The following is a 21,493-nucleotide window of genomic DNA, read 5'->3' on the forward strand; positions in this document are numbered from 1 at the left end:
GGCCTGGTCTTTAAGTGCTTTGACAACAGCCCTTTTCTGGTACAAAGGATGAAAGCACTTAAAGACCAGGCCAGACGCTTGACGACAGACCCAGCATTGCTTCAGGCGGAGTTGCACAGGGTAAATGAGGCCCTGCGGTTAAATGGCTACCCGAACTGGATTCTCCGTGATCACAAAAAGATTTCACGGAAAGAAATCCAGTACAAAGAACGTGCCTTCGTCACCTTACCTTACATACCAAGGTTAACAGACATAATCCGTCGTATGTTGACCGATTTCGGAGTATCGGTTGGGATCAAACCAGCAAACACCCTACGCCAGATGCTGTCGCACCCAAAAGATCCTCTAGATGCTACTGCAACTAGGGGTGTGGTGTATGCTATACCGTGCGGGGAGTGTGACGAAATATACATCGGTGAGACTGGTAGAAGTCTAAATACGCGCCGGAAGGAGCACGAAAGGGATGTGGGCAAGAAGGATGCGAAGAAATCAGCGTTGGCAAACCATGCAACCACTCACCATCACAGCATTAACTTTTCTGCTGCTCAAGTGTTGGTGAAGGAAACTGATTTTCACAAGCGAAGTTTCCTAGAGTCTTGGAACATCCATTCACGCGCCAACACAATGAACGTTAAAACAGATGTTCTAATGCCGATAAATTATCGGTCGCTTTTACACCACTGAGCTTGTTTTATCGCTACGGTGGTGCGAGTTTGCAGCCGCGTGATCTTGTTATCGCTGTTTTACATGTGTGTGGTTTGCATTTTGTCGCTTTAAAAGAAATTTGTCCTGCAAGTTATGTCATTATCCTGATGAAGGCGTCTTGTATAGGACGTCGAAACGTCGATTGTTTACAATAAAACTGCTGGATGAGCAATACTTAGTCATACAATAGTACATCAGGCCTATTGAAGGGGCGTTATACCTAAACAAGCCGGATCTGACAAGCTCATTTTAAGGTAGTTCTTTTTTTAACATTCTTGCATGATTGATTACATGTATCCTTTGACTAAACTCTGAAACATTTGGATTTCTGCTCCAGCGTCCTTGTTCACGAACACTGCCAAAAAATGCTCAGTGCATCATGTGACAGTTTTCGTAGAATAACATATTCTGCGCCATTGGCTAATAGAGTTCTTCTCGCCTCCATTAGCGACCGAGCAGTAAACATTAAACCATGGCGTGTGGCCTTTGAAAGCTTTATTTTTTTTCTTTTTAGCAACAGAGAAATGTTTACCCTTGCGTTTACGTCTACATTTGAATCCCATTTAAAAAACAACTGTACAAAGGTTTTTCAAGCCATTGGAGACGATAATCATCCGAAAAATAAAAAAGTTGACGATCCTCACTGTGGACCAGGTAACAGTGTAGGTGAAGAAGTAACCTCAGAGTTAGATGCACATTGCAGAGAACACGACAGAATCGGACCAGAGGCCTATTGGAAATACAACACTGCAGACGATTCTCTATTGCGAAATATCGCTGATCATTCTGGCCCTGCTGCTGCAATTCTTCGCGGGACTTTTTTATCTAAAAAAGCACTATTACCTTCAATGCCCCCTACAAAGAAAAACTGGGCGGCCATTAACAAGATCAATAGCTATAGAAAATCTGCGGGAGCTCCTGACGCAGAACGGGCTCAATCCTCCGGCATATCACGAGACAGTGCTATGAAGAGAAGATTTAGTGCCAATAGTCCACCTACATCACAATTAGATGAAATGAACATTGAAGATGGGTTCGCATCAGACGAAATGGAAGACTTTGGAGGAGAACCAAGCTCTAAGGCAGCACGAGTGGCAGAATCAAGCGGAGGAAACTCTGGGGGTGGTCGGTCTATGTCAAGAACAATCACAATACCTCACCGTAGACCGTGTCCAAACATCGCCAAATACACCTTCGTCACTAAAGGGATGCTCTGGTTCTATAAAGGAACAGCATTCCAAGCATGGTCAAAATGGCAAAACACTACATCAATTGAAGAAAAAACTTTGCCTGGAATAGCATTTGGATGCATCTTTCACTCTGCCGCCATATCAAGACAAATCTGCATGGGATCAAACAGAACCAGTACTAGTGGCAGAGGCTGGAAAATATATGGACCTGCAGGTTATGAAGGCAGCAAGTATGCACTTAGTCAAATAGTTGGATCAGGGTCTCAGTATGAAATGGCAAAATGTGCTAACTGGAACATCGAACTATGGCCAGCTGCTTGTATGAATCGCCAAGAAGACAGTGGTCGTACTCAACCTCTCGTATATCTTGACGTGGCTTGGGATAAAGATACAATGTCATATTCCGATAAATTCGATGTTGCAACTACAGAAGATCATGCATTTATGACAAGCATGATAGACTTCCCATTAGAACAAAATAGAACCATGAAAAGATATCAATTGGGCGAAGACTCAACCATCATACCAATCCAATTCCTTCAACGAGATGACCATACAACATGTAATGTAACCGACAACGATACCAACATTACAGTGCAGAACAATCTAGAAACACCATGGTACGACTGCACAAACATGAATCCACCATCTGGAAAACTCATGCTTACGCTTAAGGAAGAAAGGAGTGGTAAAAACACTACGTCAACTAGGGATAAATGCCACATACATAACCCCGGTGAAGGACACGGCAGCTTACACGCGCTATATGTTCAAGGCGTCCAACGAGATCCCCCCGCAGCTCCTAAAAAAGATCTCAGACGAAAGGAGCCAACATGCAAAGAACAGTCAGAGGCAAATTAGCCGATTACATTGTAAACATAGTCGATGAATTTAACGATCCAGAATTAATGGATAGCGAAGACGAAGAAACAGATATGGAATCCGGAACTGAAGAACAGAATAGGATGCAAAGAAAAAGCCCAAGTCCAGAATGTAGTACTGCACAACGTAAAAAGAAAAAAGAAGACATTGAGAAGATCGAAGACCCTCGCGAGTGGGAGAGAGAAAACAAAGAAGAACGAAGCATCTTGGAGGATCTAGTGATGCCTGCGCAATGGCAGTCAGATTCAAGGCGTTGCATCCATAGGGGATGTGACGCACAATGCCTTTGCGAAGAAGAGTCAATAACAGTTACAGACAATAATCCAAATAGTGATGACGCATTAATGAAATTAATTGAAGAAGCAGGTATCGACCTCGACGAAATGGTACAACAGTTTTAAAATATAATCAACGTTGTACAGTACCATTGTAAATATGTTTTGTTATGTTGTGTTCATATATATTCGCATATTAGTTCGTTTTACACTGTAAACTGAAATAAAAAAGAAAAAGAGAATAAGCAGAAAAAAAATAAGGTACCATAACAAATAAGGAAAAAGGTACAATGGACACCACCAGTGGTCAACAGTCAACAAGGTTGTTTAACGATATATATTTCACCCAAAAGGGCATCTTCAGTCGTTCTGCGAAACAACGGGTGTAAAAGTAAAACAAACCAAGCTATGAACTCAACCCATATTAAACACACCAAAGAGATACAGCAACCTGCTACAAGCCCTTGCTTACTATGCAAGATCTGCGACAGAACTGCGTCTAAGCTACACGAAAGACAAAGACTACAACAAGCGGTAAGGGAACAGTGCGCACACAGATAAAAAGAAGGAAAAGGGTATAGACGAGATAACCGTCTAGGCCAGGGGCAACAAAAGAACTCTGGAGTAGACACAAACAAACAACCCTGTCCAAATGAAATTACCAAATAAATAATAAAATTTAGTTTTCGCACCCTGGGCAGAACCATTTTTTTTTTAAATATTGATAGTAGCTTGGGTAAAACAAGATGCCTACTACTTGCGGGAAAGATCCTGAATCAAACACTAAATGTCGAAAAATAAAAAGGGCTTTAGTGGGGTTTGTTCAGCCGGGTTGAGAAAAATTGCAAAATATCAAAAAAATCATTTATGAGTTTCAAAAACTTGGCCATCATGAAATCCTTTAGCTTTGACTTCTAAGGCAACAGAACTAGACAGTACCTGTGCAGCATAGCTGACTTATTTTTTTTGTATGTGTTTGGATATATATGCCGAGCAGTTAACTTGTGTAAAGAAATCAGCAGATGACATGCGCTTTTCATGGTACAGGTTTCAGATAATTGACCATGTAAGATCTGCACTATTCCATAGATATTTTGTTCCAGTAGGTTTGCTACACAGCAAGTTGTTACACCACTGTCATTTCGCCACGATGAGAATTAAAGTTTTTTTTTGTGTGGGAATTTATGTAATTTACCCGTTTACCATATACATGTTTTGAAATGCTTATTTCGAAAAAATCATTTTTGTTGTTGTTCGGGACAAGTTGCAGTTAACTTCGCAAAGGGTCCAATAAAACTGGGTATGATTTAAAACTTCATGGCCATACTTTTCAGGTGATTTTATTTTACATTTAACTTTTAAGTGGCTAATCAAGCACACTAAATTAAAACCTATTTGTATTACGAATTCTACCTTAAAGAATGCAACTTTTAACTAGGACTTTCCAACCACGCCCAGTAGGCAGTCCTTACGGTGGTCGTTTGTTTTTTTGTTAACCCAGGACCTTCGCCAATAGCCGTATTTTACCTGGGACCAGAGTTTAATAGGTTTGTTATTAAGATCTTCAGTTTTTTTTATTTCGTAGTTGACTGTTTTTTTTTTAAAGTATTACAAGATAAGGAGAAATTAGCAGTAGCAATGTCGTACGACGTTTCATCGCTGGTAGTAAATTATAGCCTCACGGTTTACAACTATGTCCAAAAAAATCGAGCAAATCGTAATTTGTTTTCTTAACAATGGAATTTAACAAGCTTTGTTTCAAAGTTAAATTTGGTTTTAGTTCTGATCCCTTGAAGAACTAACAACTTGGCCGTCTGAAAATTGGCGGTTCCTAATTTTTTCTAGGCACAGGAAATGCTTTACGAATCACAAATTAAAGTATTCAATTTTCGAAATACTGATAAATTTGTGTGTCCTTGTTGTTTAAATCCAGTTCAGTTATTTTACCAATTACGTTAGCGTGTTCTAAGTTAAGTTTTCTTTTTATTGCGATAGGGATTTGGCTTTTACTTAGCATATTCTGGGACATTTCAGATAATTTAGTGTAAAACAAAACGTATGCGCCGCTCTGTAATCGATGTTCAACATTGTCCCAATTAACATGTTTGATTTTATTGTCATTGTATTCTAGTATTCCTTGCTCCGCAAATGAGTGGGCCATGTAACGTGAACGATTTGCACATTTTAAAACAAACACAGCATCTTCTAGAGCAGCGGTTCCCAAACTTTTCTAAAAAATTTGCCTGGTGGACCCTTTGCAATTATTTTGATATTTCGCGGCCCTATAAAAATCAAAGAATGCTATAGAAAAAATGCAAAACCACACACTTTTAGTACACTAGTGCAGTCACGATTCTTTTTAATGTAACAACTTTCTAACTTAATGGTTTTCAAACTTTTTCATCGTTTTTTCAAAACGGTCACTTTGCCATTATTCGAGGACTCGCGGACTTTAAGCCTGAAGGTGTATTTTAGCAATACGAAAGTTGATTTACAGAATTTTAGCTTATTAGGTATGCAAAATTACACATAACAACGATCCAAAGACGGTTTGTGACATCACAGACAAGACAGAAAACATTACGATAGTGCGCAAACAATTGCAGTTGTCATGCAACAAAGGTTATCTATTGTATAGTAATGGAGGCAGTGGATCTCTATTTGTACTTTGATTTAAACTTATTCAGTGACACAAATTGACGCCAAATAAGACTCCAGAGGTACGTCAACCTTTTCGCGGACCCCGCAAAATTGCTTCACGGACCCCAAAAGGTCCGCGGACCCCAGTTTGGGAACCGCTGTTCTAGAGTTAATCGCAAATCCGGTGAAATCGTTTTGTTGCATTTTCTGTTAATACTAGATCGTGGCAATACGGTCGGCAAAACGTCGGAAGTTGAATCGAGTTTTGAATTTTTTTCTGTTTTTCACTGCCGCAAGTGGAGCAGTTTGCCAAAAAGATCTCATTGCAATATTTTTCGAAATACTTGCTTAATTTACTGCCAGCAGCTATGTTTTGGTACATCGGAACAAACCAAAAGTTTTGCTCCGGTTCCATTTGATACTGGACGCTTTTGCAAGTTTTGCAGGTGGTGGATGGTTGACCGAAATTAATGACTTGGATTAAGGCCACATATTTTGATATACCATGAAAAATTCGCCAACGTCATGTTGATTATCAAAATTCCATTTAAATTATTACAGATGTCTTTAATCAAATAGCGATGAACGTCAACGTCGTATGATTTGTTACTCAATGAATTTAAAAATTTAGCAAATTTTTGAGTGATTGGAAGATAGCATTTGCCCAGCACGTGCTACCAAACCGACGGATTGATCCTTTTGTTCCTCTAAATGTCGTGTTATTGCAAGTTACTCTCTGGCGAATTTTCGACTAGGGCGTATGTAATCCAGGTAAAAATTTCCCAAGGGGTTGTTTCGATACGGTATACTTCGTAACAGACGCAAACTACGCAACTTAACTGGTTGTATCAAAGTGTCCGGAAATTTTTTTTGGAGCCTTGGTCAGTAATTTTGTTTTAAAATAGCACACGATGGGTTTTGTATTAAGTTAACGAATTCGATTTTGGTTTCTTTAGCTGAATCAAATAATTTGAGTTCCATTTTATCTTACAAAACCAAATAAACATTAAATGATTTTTCGGTGCACAGTGAACACAAATCTAACAATGTTAGTGGACCGCAGTTGGGCGTTATTAATGCCTGATTTGAAATTAAAGCGTCAGTTAATGTTTGGTGCCAAACATAATTTGCCAAGGATTTCACCATATTTACGACAGATGACGTTGATACAATAAAGGAAAATGTGCCAATGTCGGGGTCCTGGTTACGAGCATTGTTGCCTGTATTGCTAATATTCTGAAATCGAATTTTTTTGGCCAATTGTAGTGAGGAATAAAAGCATTTCGAGTTTCGTTACGTTTTTTAAACTGCGCCAAAACTAGAAGTGTGGATTTTTCGTCTATTTTAGTTTTTGAGGTGTTTTAAATGCAACAAAAACTAAATATCAGGAATATGTTTTATAATGGCGAACATGTGTTTGCAGGCAAAGAAGTTTTTAGAAAAGTCTAGACAAGAGCAAGATAGAGAGAGACCTTCATCCCCAAAGAACCCAAAATACTTACTTGAGCCAAATGACTTGACCAATGTTTTATTACTTGTGGAAGATATATGTTCTGGAAGAACATCATCTTCCTTGAAAAATCGTTTCATGCGGTGCCTAGTAAACGACCTGGGTCTGTTATGTAAGTATTTGGGAACATCATTATTCTACCTTCTGTAAAAATCACAAGCAAGTTGGTTTTTAAATTTTTTGAGCGAAATTGCTTTTTGGCGTTTATAACTAAACTTACTGTTGAAATTTTTACACCAAAAATTGTTGTAGGAGTATGGTGATAAGTCCTGACAATGATTTGTCAGATCTTTACCTAATATATTAATTCTTTTAATAGGCGGTTCTGCCTCTTCACTTCATTATTGGTTGTTATTAAACCAATGTTTTTTTAATCACCGTACAGCCAAACCCATCTCTAAAGGTAATGAAGTTTAGGCTTTTGATAAATAAAAATGTTATTTGTGTATACTGTAGCTCTTTTGTTGAAAACCATGTAACATTAAAATAGTTTTGTAATTTGTTGTTGGTCAAATCCATATTTTCCCAAAGAAGTCTCCAAATTTATTTGTAGGTTTTCCTGTGTAGTTGAGCTTGCCATCTTACGAAGGTACATAAAGATGTTCGCCTAGTGTTGTGTTGGGCAGTTGTCAATTACTCTATATGTTTTAATGCATAAGAAAATTAGAGGAAGGGCATATTTTGTTGTTTTGTATGTAGCATCCAGGATACAAATGTTCTGGCCATAACGATGAAGGTTTCGTTGTCATGAAAACTGGTGAATAAATAATAGTCTTGTTTCACTATTAAACACTACATTATCATTTTCAACGACTGGGTCGGTTTGAATATTATTGCCTAACTTGTAAGGTTAAAAAATGTTTATCATTTAGGCCAGGGGTTCCCAACCGGTGGTACGCGTACCACTAGTGGTACGCGAAGGGTTTTCAGGTGGTACGCGAGTAGCTTCTGTTTTGTTCACAAAAACCTCAATTTGCAACTTAATATTTTGTTTGTCTGGTTTTGTTTACAAAAAAAACAGTCCCCAGGCCTATTGTCATTGTTACGTAACTATTCCTGTTGTTTCGTATCATTACGATCTTCAAAATACAGGTCATGTCAATTATCAACAAAAAGCATAGTTGCTACTTGCTATGAAAAGCCGAACAACGCTGCGGCACAGTGGGCGTTAATTATGTCAAATGATTGCTCTTGATAGATATATCTGCTGTTTTGGTGCTTAAGATAGCGTTGAATGAAATATGATTCAAACAAATTAGTTGTTCTGCAAGAAGTGGTACCATAGAGCAGTGGTTCCCAACCTTTTTTAACGCGACCCAAATACTTACAAAAATTTAGTTTTGTGGTTTCTCGCGACCCATGGACATGTTTTTTGGTGGAATTTTGTGTCTGTAAATTCGGAAAGCTTTTTAAAAATTACTACGCCAGTCTAGCAGATCAATAACCTTATAACGAATAAACGCTGTTTTTTTTTTCGACCAAACATTTCCATTTAGCCCAGGGGCGGGCAACTTCTCCAGTCGGCGGGCCTGATTTGGGAAAATGAAGTACTTGGCGGGCCGGATTCCTGAATCGATACACTAATCGCGTATTTATCCAATGATTTAAAACGGATTTTTGACCACCTAAACTAAATACAATCAAGAACGTCGCAATTACAATACAGTCCAAACAATCTAACTGATATAACATAAAATTATTCACCACAGCAAATTTAATGCATACACCACAGACTTAGATACTGCTGAAACACTAACTAGGCTACACGTGTGGAAAGAAAGAAAACGGAGAAATCAGGCCACCCACAAGGTTGGCAGTTATGTCGTAACAATGGACGTATGGTGCAATGGTAACAACGGCGGGAAAGTTTTTTACTGTTGGGGAACGTTACTGTCCGTTACAACTATAATTTGACATAGTAAGCAAGTAGTGGCGGATTGCAGCAGACTGTAGCCGCGGGCCACATTATCATGTATGACCGGAAACTGTCTGCGGGCCGCTCAAAACCCCGTCGCGGGCCGGATCCGGCCCGCGGGCCGTATGTTGCCCGCCCCTGATTTAGCCCGAACTCGGAGCTGAATCGAAGCATTATTAGCCAGACAACGCTCTACTGTGAGCTAACACACCACTTTATGACGTCACAAACAGTTTTAAGCATTATCACGACAAGTTGTGATGAAGTTTATTATTGGGCAATAATTTAATTTAAAGCCCTAGGACTAGGTAATATAAAAGTAACGCTACGAGGCGTCAAAAAGTAGATGCTGTAATGGTCACTATAACAAGCGACCCAACAGAATGTTCAGGCGACCCAACTTTGGGTTGGGAACCACTGCTGTAGAGCACATTAGTGCTCTATGGTGGTACGTGTGGCAGTGCAGAGCGTCCAGGTGGTACGGGATCGTAAAAAGGTTGGGAACCCCTGATTTAGGCCATAGGATTTTTTCCATTCCTCAATCATTAAAGGAGGTATTCCTGGTCAATGGTTGCAAGTTTAAGTTTACAAACTGCCTGATAAAAATGATTTTGAATATATATTTGGTTGTAGGAAAAAAAACGTAGGTTGCTTTTTTGTGGTGGTGTATCGTTTTTGAAAAGATCATGATAACAAATCTCTTAAGACTTCGTTTTGCTTCGGTGATAAAATAACCCCATCATCTACTAGGTCGTTTATTTTGTCTACTGAGCTGGTAAATATTTTTTGTAGAATTCCTCCAGCTTTTAAAATGGATTTTAATTTATTTTTAAAAACAGGTTGGCTACATCAAAGTTAAACTCCACCGTCCCACAAACATGAACAGAATGTGTGGCTGGGTTTTCCATGTTGTTTTCAGTTTCTTTTAGGATTTGATGTGTGTGCTTTTTTGATTGTTCGTTTTTATGTCTTGAAGAATTTTTTAGCTGTATATACCAAAAAAGTACTTGCAACTGTAGCTGCGATTCAATAAACTATGACATACCTGAAATTTAAGTATGTTTAAATTTTGCAGCTTCGCAGTGCAACCAACATTTTTGATGATTGCAAGCACACATACCGTTTTTAAATACATGGTCTTGCATTTTAAAAACATGTTTACACTCCGCAAGTCAACAAAGTGTTTTGTCGCTTGGTTTATCCTTGTGATAAATTTTTGCATGTCGACAATACCATGTGGACGACTGTTTGATGATAAATGGAATACAAATGCTATTCAATAGATCTTACATATGTTGATATCTAAATCAAAGTAGATAGGTGGTGACATCGCTGATGGGTGTAATAAACTTGAGTGCATCCTCTATAAACCTGTATGCTTACCATATGTGTGCGTGTATCGTTTTACGTACTTCGTCAGAGTAGGAGTTTCGTGTTGATTAACAGCAGCTTTTACCTTTGCCATAGACAAGAAAGTCTAAAAAAAACACGTTTTTTAAAAAAAGAAACATTTGCAAAAGGAAGATTATTGTATTTTTCTAATCTGTCATAGCAGGTTACAATTAATGTTTAAAATTGGAAATTGTTTTTAATGCGCAGTGTGCAACAATTATAAAATCAAAAAGCTTACGATAGTTTCGTAAATAAACATATGCACGTCATTTTAGCAAATGACTTTTACTTCGCTTAAGCCAGTGGTTCTCAACTCGTTTTTGGTCATGGACCACTGGCCCAGTTAAAATAATATCGTGGACCATTCTATTTTAAAGCAAGATTGAAGGATAAGAAACAAGCATTTGGGCTTGAAACTACATTTTTTAAAACCGATTTCACTGATATACAATCAATAATTACTAACATTTTGGTCCTCAATATATAATAAGCAGTCATCTTCAGTTTACCACCAATAAAGTCATCATTTGCACCCAGTTGAGAACCACTGGCTTAAGCCTTCGACTGAGGTCACAAAAAATTACCTTTTTTCCAACAAAATTCATGACTTCTGCTGGATTTACATTTGAAAAAAGAAGTTTTAATTTAGAGCTTCCCGCCCAAATTCGTTAATATTTTTCTGACAACAGTAATTCATTACCTACCGCTTTACAATTCAATTCTTTTATTTGTCACGCAATAGAGAAAAGTACATTGCAATAATAATCGGAAAATTCGCAATAGCGTAACGGGATCACTGAAAGGCCAAACATTGGCCATCGAGTCAGTGACCCGTTATTATCAATCTAGGAACAAAGGAAAAGTGGCAGTATCAAATGTCGATGTTGAAGGAGCAGAACAACAAAACGCGAAAAATACAAGAGCAACAATGAACGTAGATAACACCGAAAACGAAAGAAATAGCATTACGTTACTGAAAAACTAGAACAATGATTTGCATGAATCGTTGTCAATGGTGATTGCGAGGCTCGAGGGCAGATCGAAAAGAACACGCATAATTGTCTAATTGCTAGATTGGGGCACATGAGTAGGGCAAATATTTTTTGAATGGTCAAAAAAAAGTCAAAATTTGTAGAATAGGTCAAAAATTGTTTACAAACTGCATTGTCGTGGTGTTGTAGAGGTCGCACTTCCAGCAAACTATTCGTTTTACACCTTGTAGCCTACTTTATGCTGTTGTAATTGCCCATGGCGCCCTCTATTACAGGCCTGGACATCGGTCACGCTTGACTCGAAACTGGAGGCGGATGGTTTTGAATCAGTTTTTAGAGATTAGTCTCTGTAGTCTGAACTCTGAAGTTTTTGAAAGCTTTTTTTAGAAAATAAACTATGGGATTGCGTTTAAGTTTTGCTTGTTAGGACGCAATAAATAATATTTAACACACCATAGGTCTTTTTATGCAATGTTTAGATAATTAAACTGGCGTTTGTTGCCACCGCGATATATATTTGTATTTTTAATATATAGTATGTTTTCACTTCTAGTTTGGACATTAATGTAAGACACTAAGGATTAGTATTGACTGATCGTAGACATTCAAAGAACAGTAAGCAAACATCTATGGCAGTATTTTGTTCCACATTTGTTCAACTATAATGTATGGAAGTGATGTGCAGTATGGAAGACATTTAAGGACCAAAGGGATATATAAAGTGATGAGGTGGACATACATAGGCGTCGATTTTTTAATTATTTGCAAAATTTTATGGGAGACCTTTCCATGTTTTGGAAACATCCATCAGCCGTTAAAACCCACAATCTTAGGAACACAAAGCGACCGCACGATCTAAGTTATGACCGTTATTCGGTTAAACCAGGGGTCACTAAACGTTTTACACTGCAGGGCCGGATAACTTTAATAATGATTCGCGCGAGCCGCATAGTTAACATGTTCTAGCGCCGTCTTTCCAAACTTAGTCCGCGATGTGATTTTCATAGGGTGGCAAAAATATGGTCCTTCTACAATCCCATTTAAAATCTGGTGATCCGACTGTTAAATTGTATAGTTAGTATCAACTAACGAGCAATGCTTGTATATTACGTCACAAGTAACAAAATAATGCAATCGTTCGCGCACAATTAACACTTGTAGTCTCGTCTGTGACGTAACAAACTGGCTGTGGTCTATTTTGGGCGTTGTATTCCTATAAATCCAAAAAAATGTGGGCCGTAGATTGATGACCCCTGGGTTAAACAAACGAAATAAAGTTTGCATATATAGCAAACTTTCGCACAGTCAGATCGTAAAGTTGCCACAGGATTTAAGTATACATTGTTCAAGATTGTATGTGACGATTTTTAAACAACTCAACATTAAACTGACAACGTCTTATTCGAGGGTTGCTCGCGTTTTGGCTGCAAAAATGCCTATATATTAGCTTGACTAATCATTCCTGCAGTTAACATAAAGCAAATATAAGGTACTTGAACAACCAGCCTGTACTGGGAATAAAACAATTAACAATCACATAACAATGTCGATTGTTACTGGAACCATTGTTACGTTGCGTAACAAACCACGAGACACTTGCGTTTGTCATTGATTGTGACCTTCAATCTTACATTGATTTGTGACCTTCAATCTAGTTTCTGTAATCTGATATGACTTTGCTATTATGACTTTCTTCTGCATGACAAAGATAATTAACTGCCTCTTCTATTCGTGACCATCTGTCTAATGTGAAAACCTTGTTAGAACGCAATGAAGGAATGGTGCATTTTACACCAACATGAAAACATTCATGAGTGAAAGTATTTGAAATTTTAATATAAAATGAAGGTACTCCAGATATACAGTGTTTAGACTGGATTATCACATCATCATCACTTTTAGAAGAAATTACAGGGACAGGAAACGAACGTTTGTTCAAGGAATCAATTAATTCATTTAAATCTGTAGGTAACTTATCTTTCATTTCAAATTCATTGATCTCATCCTTAAAAATGCTTCTTTGGTTTGACAAAGCCTTTTTCGTGGATCTTGGTTTGCTGCTGGGAGTGGGAATTAAACTTTGTGGTACACAAGTAAAAACTGAAGGAGGATTAGCTGGTCGATATCTGCCATATAATAAAAGCTTCTCATACTCTGCTGGCCAATGCTTCTCACACACAACTGTATCCGCTTTGTCTGGAATATTATCACGAGGTATTGCGCTGAGCCATCTCAAACGTTGACATTTATCACGGGGCAATCGAAAAACTGAGGTTTTGTCTTGAGAATCGTAGCCACTTCTGCAACCTGTCACACAACACTTTCTACCCATAATGGTAACATTATAATCTGCTTTTATTGAAGATCAGTACATATACTCTACACATGAGCAACGAAGGTTAAAAAAGATAATCAAAGTCATCCTGTTGTTTGTTTCTGAGAAAATAATAATTCAATGTGACATTCTGACCAAAAACAAAATGTCATAAAAGAATCATCTATCCACTCAGCTATAAGGATGTGATATGAATATGATACATTAAAACTGCGTTTATTGTTTGCAACTTTCATACCCCAGTCATGAAGATTCTGAGTAAACAAACAATAACTTAACCTTAATTTATACTAGGTAAAAATGCGCTACAAACGCCAGTTTAATTAACTAAACATTGCATAATAAGACCTACGGTGTGTTAAATATTATTTATTGCGTCCTAACAAGCAAAATTTAAACGCAATCCCATAGTTTCTTTCCTAAAAAAGCTTTTAAAAACTTCAGAGTTCAGACTACAGAGACTATCGCTAAAAACTGATTCAAAACCATCCGCCTCCAGTTTCGAGTCAAGCGTGGCCGATGTCCAGGCCTGTAATAGAGGGCGCCATGTAATTGCCCCATTGCCCCAATTATTGCGAATCATAAACCATCAAGTGAGTGAAACAATTAGGTTGGTATGGCGTGATGCTCAACACACCTCAAAACGTGCAAAATTTTGGTAGGTCCCAAGTCATTTTACGGCAGCTGCAGGTTAGGTGCAGCTCTTGCTTCGGTTTTGCTTTAGATACTTCATGTATCTATCGTTTATACAAATGTGTTGAATAATTTTCGTTGTGTCTTAGCTGCAGTTTTTTTGGCAGTGATATTTAATTAGCTCATTCCCTTTTCAGAATAGGTTAGGTCTATGTTCAGATTTTTGCCCTTCTGTTAGACTTTTGCACATTCTTTCGCTCTAGAGTCTAGTCAGATTAGCCTAGCCATATTTTAACCCCTTTACGACGACGATATAATTCAGTATAGGAAAAAAATATTTTCTGTTATTGTTCGTTTTACACTACTAACAAAGAAAAATAAAAAAAAGAAGAAAAAGATTCAAAAGAGAATATGGTAGAAAAAATAAAAATAAATTTAAGGTAGTTAATTGTGTAAAACAAACTCCAAATTTTACTATTTGGCACTGGCACAGCAGTTATTTTCAAACTTGCACCGCATCACCAGAAGGTAGAGAAGTGCAGTGCCGGTGCCAGAGGTGTCAGAATAGGGTATATAAGGTAAGTGAACAAAATTTATAAGTCAGTATGAAGTGGAAGTCGACTAGGAAACTAGCGACAGGAGGTATTACTATACCAGTGCATCCTCATTGCGGTCCAGGCAATCAGACAGGAGAAGAGGTAACCTCAGAACTTGATGAACAGTGTCGGGAACACGACAAACAGTACAGCGAACTTGGACCCTCATGCAGCGTACTGGAAATACAACTCTGCGGATTCTGATCTTAGAAATATCGCTCATCATACTGACCCTGCTGCTTCAATTGTGCAGCTGCTGGCGGAGAACGGGGTTCCACCTCCACAGTACCACGAAACGGTAATATGAAACGACGTTTCAATGCAAATAGTCCACCAACAAGTCAACTTGACGAATTGATGCTAGAAGATGAGAATCAGCCGCTAAACAGGCACGAATGGGGGACTTAGGTGGTGGAAACTGGGGGAGGAAGATCCCTATCAAGGATAGTACCATTACCACATATAGCGCCCGTCCCAAACATCGCGAAATATACATTCGTCCAGTGGCGGCTCATGCCTAAAATTTGTGGGGGTGCTGCCCCCACAAACTTTAGCCTTTACTGAACATATATAAGTTGGCAATATATTGAAAAGCTACATTTCTAGTTTTCTAGTCATTTGTTTTGTGTAGAAAAGCAAGTAATACAAATCTTAATTAGCAACTCCATTGTGACGTAATTTTTGTTACGCAATAATGTACACGAGTGTAAAGAGCAGACGGCATCATTTGTGTACCCAAAACACAATAACATGTAGTAATAATGTGGCACAAAAACACACGTGGCACAGCTTCGAGACGAAGTGGTTGTAAATACGGTAAAACACAACAGGAATATAGAAAAAAATAGATATAAATGAGTCGAGAAAGGTCGAAGTATTTCAGTTCGACAACAAAAATTGTCATGTTTCATTTAAGTAAATTTAGTCACAGTCAGCGTTTTCAACATATTCTATGACACTTCACAGATTATTGTCACACAAAAAAACTAGCCATACAGCTTTTTATTGGTATCATAACTAACAAATTTAACAACCACATTACATTGGTTTCAGAACTTGTTCATTGAAACATCTTTTCTTGAAGAACTTGTTCATATAAACATCTTTCTTGAATTTTTGTGTACAGACTATTAATTGTATTTTAGTTTCTTAACTGCTATAATTGCTGTTTGCTGGCAAATAGCTTCTAATTTCCTTTTTTAAGTGCAAAACGCCTTCAAGCTTTAAAATTTACAACACTCTCACTTAAATTTAAACCATATTATTAAATCTTGTGCTTCTATTTTCCAACCAAAATGAATCATGAAGTTATAGTTTGGGCATGATAATTGATAGCTTCTTCCTTAATCCCAAATGATAACTAAGAAACTGTTTTTCTATTTAGTACTAGCACTGCAAGTGCAGGTCTTTTGGAAATATTGGCCTTTGAAGGAATCATGGAAACAGCAAAAAGGATTTTTCATCCTAGTAATTTAACTTGTCAAAACATCATCTGTAGATTAATTATTTTCAAAGTAATCATGAACATCAGATCTACAGAAACATTTTCATTTGAGTAACTAGCTTTTCTTTGTCAACAATAGGATGTGCTTGGTGTCACTACTATCTTGTCTGTAAAATGTTCATTCTTAAGAAACACTTCCTGTGAAGCAATTTAGCAGCTACTGTTTAGACAAACAGTACATGTCCATTATATCAATACACATGATTGCACTTGGTTGCAAATACTGTCCACATGGTGTGTTAAGAAATCCACACTTTAAATTGTCTTCACTCTTTTTTTGTCTTCATTTCAAAATTCCTGTTGCTTGCAGTTGTTTGTTCTGCATTTGATATTGCCTGAATTTCAGTGAGGCATTTAACTTCACAGTCACAAATTTAATTTTTCTTTGGTAGCATTAGGAACTAAAACGGAGTATTTCTTGTTGTTGCTTATTCCTGCATGACATTGGAGTAGCAGATGTTTTTCCCATACTTTCATAAATCTTTTTAATTCAGTTATTTATTATAAAGGTTAATTGTGACTTTTAAAGGTGTTAGATGACCTTTTTTTTCTTTTTCAAGGTGTTAGATACACTTATTTAATTCAATGATAACTGTAAAAACTGAAACCCACTTACAGTCATCTTAAAAAGTCACGACTAACAGTCAAACAATAAATTTAATGATAGCAAAATAATTATTTAACTGCACTCACTGTCGAACTTAAAAACACAGTACACGGATTTGGCTTTGGAGCTCACTCACACGAGGCAGACAACACAACTAGCGTTACGTCACGGGAGGGGCTGCGCCAGAGTTGCAAGTCGGGCCGGGCTTTTCGGGCCGGGTTCGGGCTTAGGTATTTGTCAGAAAACGGGCCTGATTTTTCGTTCCGTTTCCGCCATTTTTAGTAACAATTCTCTGGCTTTGCCCTAATGCCCACCCTACTCTAAAACGTATTGTTTACCCCATTGTCAACGATTGTTCATTGTTTTCTCACTTTTTTCTTTCTTATACTTTGTTGCAAGGTTTTCGTGGATAGACCTGTCAATCAAAATTTCGGGCCCAAACGGGCTTCTCAAAAACGTTTCGGGTTCGGGCCGGGCTTCGGGCTTATACTTTCGGTTTCGGGCCGGGTTCGGGCTCAGATTTCGGGCCCGCTTGCAACTCTGGGCTGCGCGAGCCACAGCCCCCTCTCGCCTATTTCGCCCGGCATGTAGCTTTTCCAAGTGCGCATGCGCACAACTGAAAACGTCACGAAACTGGAGCTGCAGCTCCGCCATAGATAACTTATTATTTAAAAAATTTTTTTTTTTTTAAATAATACAAATTTTTTATTAATTTTATTTTAATAAAATGCCGATTAATGCCATAAAAGTTATTCTTAGTATACACTGATCAAACATAGAAACTATATGTAAAGATTGTTTTGTATAACAACTTGGAATAGGAATGTCAAGTAAAAATACTGGGAGTGCTGCAGCTCCGCAGCCCCCTCGCACGAGCCGCCCCTGCTTAATAGTTCTCTGCAAGGTACGCACACCAACATATTCACACTACGTAACAAAACTGATGCTTTCAAAATGAAACTGGAGTTTTGGAGTAGCAAAGTGCAGAAAGGCGATATCGATATGTTTCCATGTTTGCAAGACTTAGTGACAAATGCTTCTGTTGACATAGGAGAGTTATTTGCTGTTATAAGTCAACACTTAAAAGAGCTAAGCATCAGTTTTGACAAATATTTTCCAAAAACTGCAGATCCGAAAGGAAACTTTTGGATTGTAAATCCTTTTGCAACTGATATTAATTCGTGCCATCTTAACGCGATTGAGAAGGAATCACTGATTGAACTTTCCTGCGACACCACATTAATGTCCAAGCATAAAGACATGCCATTGTCACAATTTTGGATTTCGCTTAGAAACGAATATCCTGAGCTCAGTGACAAAGCAATAAAATTACTGCTGATTTTTTGTACAACTTATCTATCTGAGAAAAGCTTTTCATCGCTATCTCTCATCAAGACCAAACAGAGAAATCGTGTGGAAGTCAACGCTTTACTTCGCCTTGCAGAAACTTCACTAGAACCGCGTTTAACACGTATAATATCAAACAGATAGCAGCAAACTTCCCATTAAATTGAAATTTTCATACTTCTTTTGAATTGCGTATTTTTGTCGTAATTACATTCTTAGTTGATTTTGACCACCGGTCCGAAAAATTTATGTCGAAAGTTTACCTGTTCCGCAAACTTAAAAGGTTGAGAACCACTGGTTTAGCACCAGGACATGTCATTTCTGAGGTTTGGTCTAGCACAGAGGATGAACCTGGGTCATCATCCGAAGCCACTTGCACTGCAGTTACATCAGGTACAGAGCTGTCATCACTGGCATTAGACAAAAAAGCACAACTACTGCCAGAATCACTATTTGCTGGCACAAGTAAAGCAGCTTCACAAACCGTTTTCTCAACATCTTACAATGTAAAACCCAAAATGTAAACAAGACCAAAGCCACAAGCCGACATCACTCTGTAATATTCTCGAAACAGTCGTAAAAGGATTACCATACAATGTATTATAGGTAGTTGTTTGTGATTTAATACCGATTACAAGTGTTTGAAAAGTATTATAGCTGAAACAATAGGTCACACACAACTAAGAAGGTTAATGAGTACACCAGGTTTCTCAGCCTCTTTTTGTTGTATGTTGGTGATGGAATATGTTTTTAAAATACTTAAGTTGGTTGTATTCGCTTGGTGGCAAGCGCTTCAAGAGCAACAATGGCCTCACCGGCCTTTTCACCTCTCCATTTTAAAGAGCCTGGGCGTGCAAAGATCGAGGCGCTTGGGGTCTTGGCAACAGACTGGAGGGGTGAATTCCAGACCGGCGAACCACGAACCAGTAATGTTAGTTTTCAAAGAACTCCCGCTGATGGACTGCGTGGACGATGTCCTCCAACCGCTCGCCAGTGTACGCTTTATATAAGGAGTCGTGTCACACTGGTGGACTGGAGCATTATCAGCTTCGCGTATTGGATGGGGAGGTTCTGCTTAATCACCTCCTTCCGAAGCTGGACTTCAAAAAGCTCCATCTCAGTCATGTCCTGAAGGTTGAGTTTACACAGAATTTTGCTTTCTTTACACCACAGAACTTGACCAAACCATGACTTGCAATGGTTGGCGAGGAATGCCTTGTGACCTCGGCGTTGTTTCCTTTCACCGAGCTCCAGTCACATTTCCACATCTCCTCGACCATTAATCCCAGCCCACGCAGATGGGCCGTGTTCTCCTTGGTCTTCACCAAACCGATAGCACCGTTTGTAAGATCCTTCCAACGGAGGCCTATAATAGCGCAGGCGTGGTAGAAACAGTCGGGACGCTGTAGGATCGTGTTGGTGCCTACACAAAAGCTATCAACAGAATGGTTCCTTTGGCCGAAACGTTTCTCACCACCCCCGTTAAACTGATGACTGGCAAAGACCCCGTCTTTGCAGGCACGCCACTCCAACCATTCCCTCGCCATGTGTCCATGCTTCATCGTGTTTTCTCTGCGAAAAACATTGCTTTTGTGAGTCAAAGTTCATCAACGTGCATAATGAGGCTGGTTGAACTGCCCCATCGCCCAAAGATAAAGTGCATTGACGTCAAACCCCAGTATCTTTTACAAGGTTTAGCTGAGGCCCCATACTTTGCGAAATGTAAAATAGTTTTACCAGCCTCGTGGTAACGGTGAAATACAATCGAAAAGCCCCCAACGACGTTGTCGCGCATCAAATGGAACAAAGGCTCAAAACGCTCACCAAAAGTTGTAAAAAAACATTTCAATCCACAGTGTTCATTAAATAGCTGAGAGTAATACCCGGTACGCTCAGGGATTCCTTGAACAAATCCAAGTTCTTACTGTCTTAAAAATGACACTTCTTCTCGATTGTGGTTAAAAATAAAACTATGTCTAAATTATTAAAAGTCATGCATCGATTTCATACCATACCGATTCTAAACTTTGCAACAACGTTCATAATCGGTCTCGAAAATAGTGGAACACTTAGGAAAAAACCTTTCTCCACCTCACACTCAAAAGCATGTAGAAAGGAGGCGCAGGAGTGGTTTGGTGCAAGAAAATTGCGCATATCTAAAAACTTAAATTTGCCACTTTCAACAAACATATAGTTGTTATTCTTTTTTACATTAAGTTTTCTCGTCAACTGCCTATAGACTCGTAAAAAAAAACACCTTTTCATTAAATTAACATCATACTTGCCACCGTTGAATGAGATCACTGACAGGAGGGTTAGGTAGAAAAAACGCAAGAAATTGACACTTAATGCAATGATTCATACACACGTGCAGTTGTAAGGTATTTCGGCTCCTATTTTAGATTAATGATCTGTGTGTGTTTTATGTTACCACATGCTAATTTTTCCATTGCTTGACGAGCTTAAAATTGTTCAGTAACCACATTAGAATACTCTTCTGCAAGGGGTACTGCTTATTGTGCATCCTTGCTTTGGTTTTGCATTGCTGTTGTTATTAGTTTCCTAACTTGCGTAATTGAAACTCGTTGTGAAAATGTTTGAAAACTTGTTTCTTAAAAAATTGCATTGAACTGGGATGGAGTCATCTTATGTCCAATGTTTTGTCCGAAAAAAGACAGAAATGCCTTTTGGTCAGCCTCCGGGCTTTTTTAAAACGTTTCCAAATGTGCTTAATCTAGGGTTTATGGTTTCTCGGGTTTGGATATCACGATGCAACCAGGTCTTTTTTGTTCTTTCACCATGATTGTGTACTAGCCTTCTTGCATAGTTGAAAAATCATTAAGTTTTTTAATGGTCATTCCTGTGATTACAGATGAGCGGCAAGCAAGCTTACAAATAATTCTGGAAAAAAATGTCGCCAAACCATTTCAAGTGAATTTAATTTTAAATTGGTGTTTTTTAGCATTTTTT

The 21,493-nt window shown here is 38.3% G+C and overlaps 2 protein-coding genes across 4 annotated transcripts; both read left to right on the top strand.

Moving 5' to 3' along the window:
* The first annotated feature begins 892 nt into the window (after positions 1 to 892).
* Positions 893 to 10,504, top strand: LOC145217777 (uncharacterized). 3 transcript variants are annotated; one of them, XM_080085122.1, is made up of 6 exons: positions 893 to 959; positions 1,220 to 3,586; positions 7,116 to 7,314; positions 7,522 to 7,605; positions 7,756 to 7,791; positions 9,957 to 10,504. In XM_080085122.1, the coding sequence occupies exon 2, from the start codon at positions 1,230 to 1,232 to the stop codon at positions 2,754 to 2,756; it is 1,527 nt and encodes a 508-aa protein (XP_079941248.1). In that variant the 5' UTR covers positions 893 to 959; positions 1,220 to 1,229; the 3' UTR covers positions 2,757 to 3,586; positions 7,116 to 7,314; positions 7,522 to 7,605; positions 7,756 to 7,791; positions 9,957 to 10,504. The 3 variants fall into 3 exon arrangements, with proteins under 3 accessions (XP_079941248.1, XP_079941246.1, XP_079941247.1); XM_080085120.1 differs by having other exon boundaries at positions 946 to 3,586; XM_080085121.1 differs by lacking the exon at positions 7,756 to 7,791 and having other exon boundaries at positions 946 to 3,586.
* Positions 10,505 to 18,130: 7,626 nt separating this feature from the next.
* LOC145219560 (zinc finger BED domain-containing protein 5-like) lies at positions 18,131 to 18,667 on the top strand. The gene has a single exon (XM_080086908.1). The coding sequence runs from the start codon at positions 18,131 to 18,133 to the stop codon at positions 18,665 to 18,667; it is 537 nt and encodes a 178-aa protein (XP_079943034.1).
* The last annotated feature ends 2,826 nt before the right edge of the window (positions 18,668 to 21,493 follow it).

The sequence above is a fragment of the Phallusia mammillata genome, chromosome 3, assembly GCF_965637545.1.
Source record: "Phallusia mammillata chromosome 3, kaPhaMamm4.hap1.1, whole genome shotgun sequence".
Classification (NCBI taxonomy): domain Eukaryota; kingdom Metazoa; phylum Chordata; class Ascidiacea; order Phlebobranchia; family Ascidiidae; genus Phallusia; species Phallusia mammillata.

Bases quoted from the DNA above. Each gene is read 5' to 3' on its own strand.
- LOC145217777 (XM_080085120.1), top strand. From the start codon at position 1,071: ATGCTCAGTGCATCATGTGACAGTTTTCGTAGAATAACATATTCTGCG.
- LOC145219560 (XM_080086908.1), top strand. From the start codon at position 18,131: ATGAAACTGGAGTTTTGGAGTAGCAAAGTGCAGAAAGGCGATATCGAT.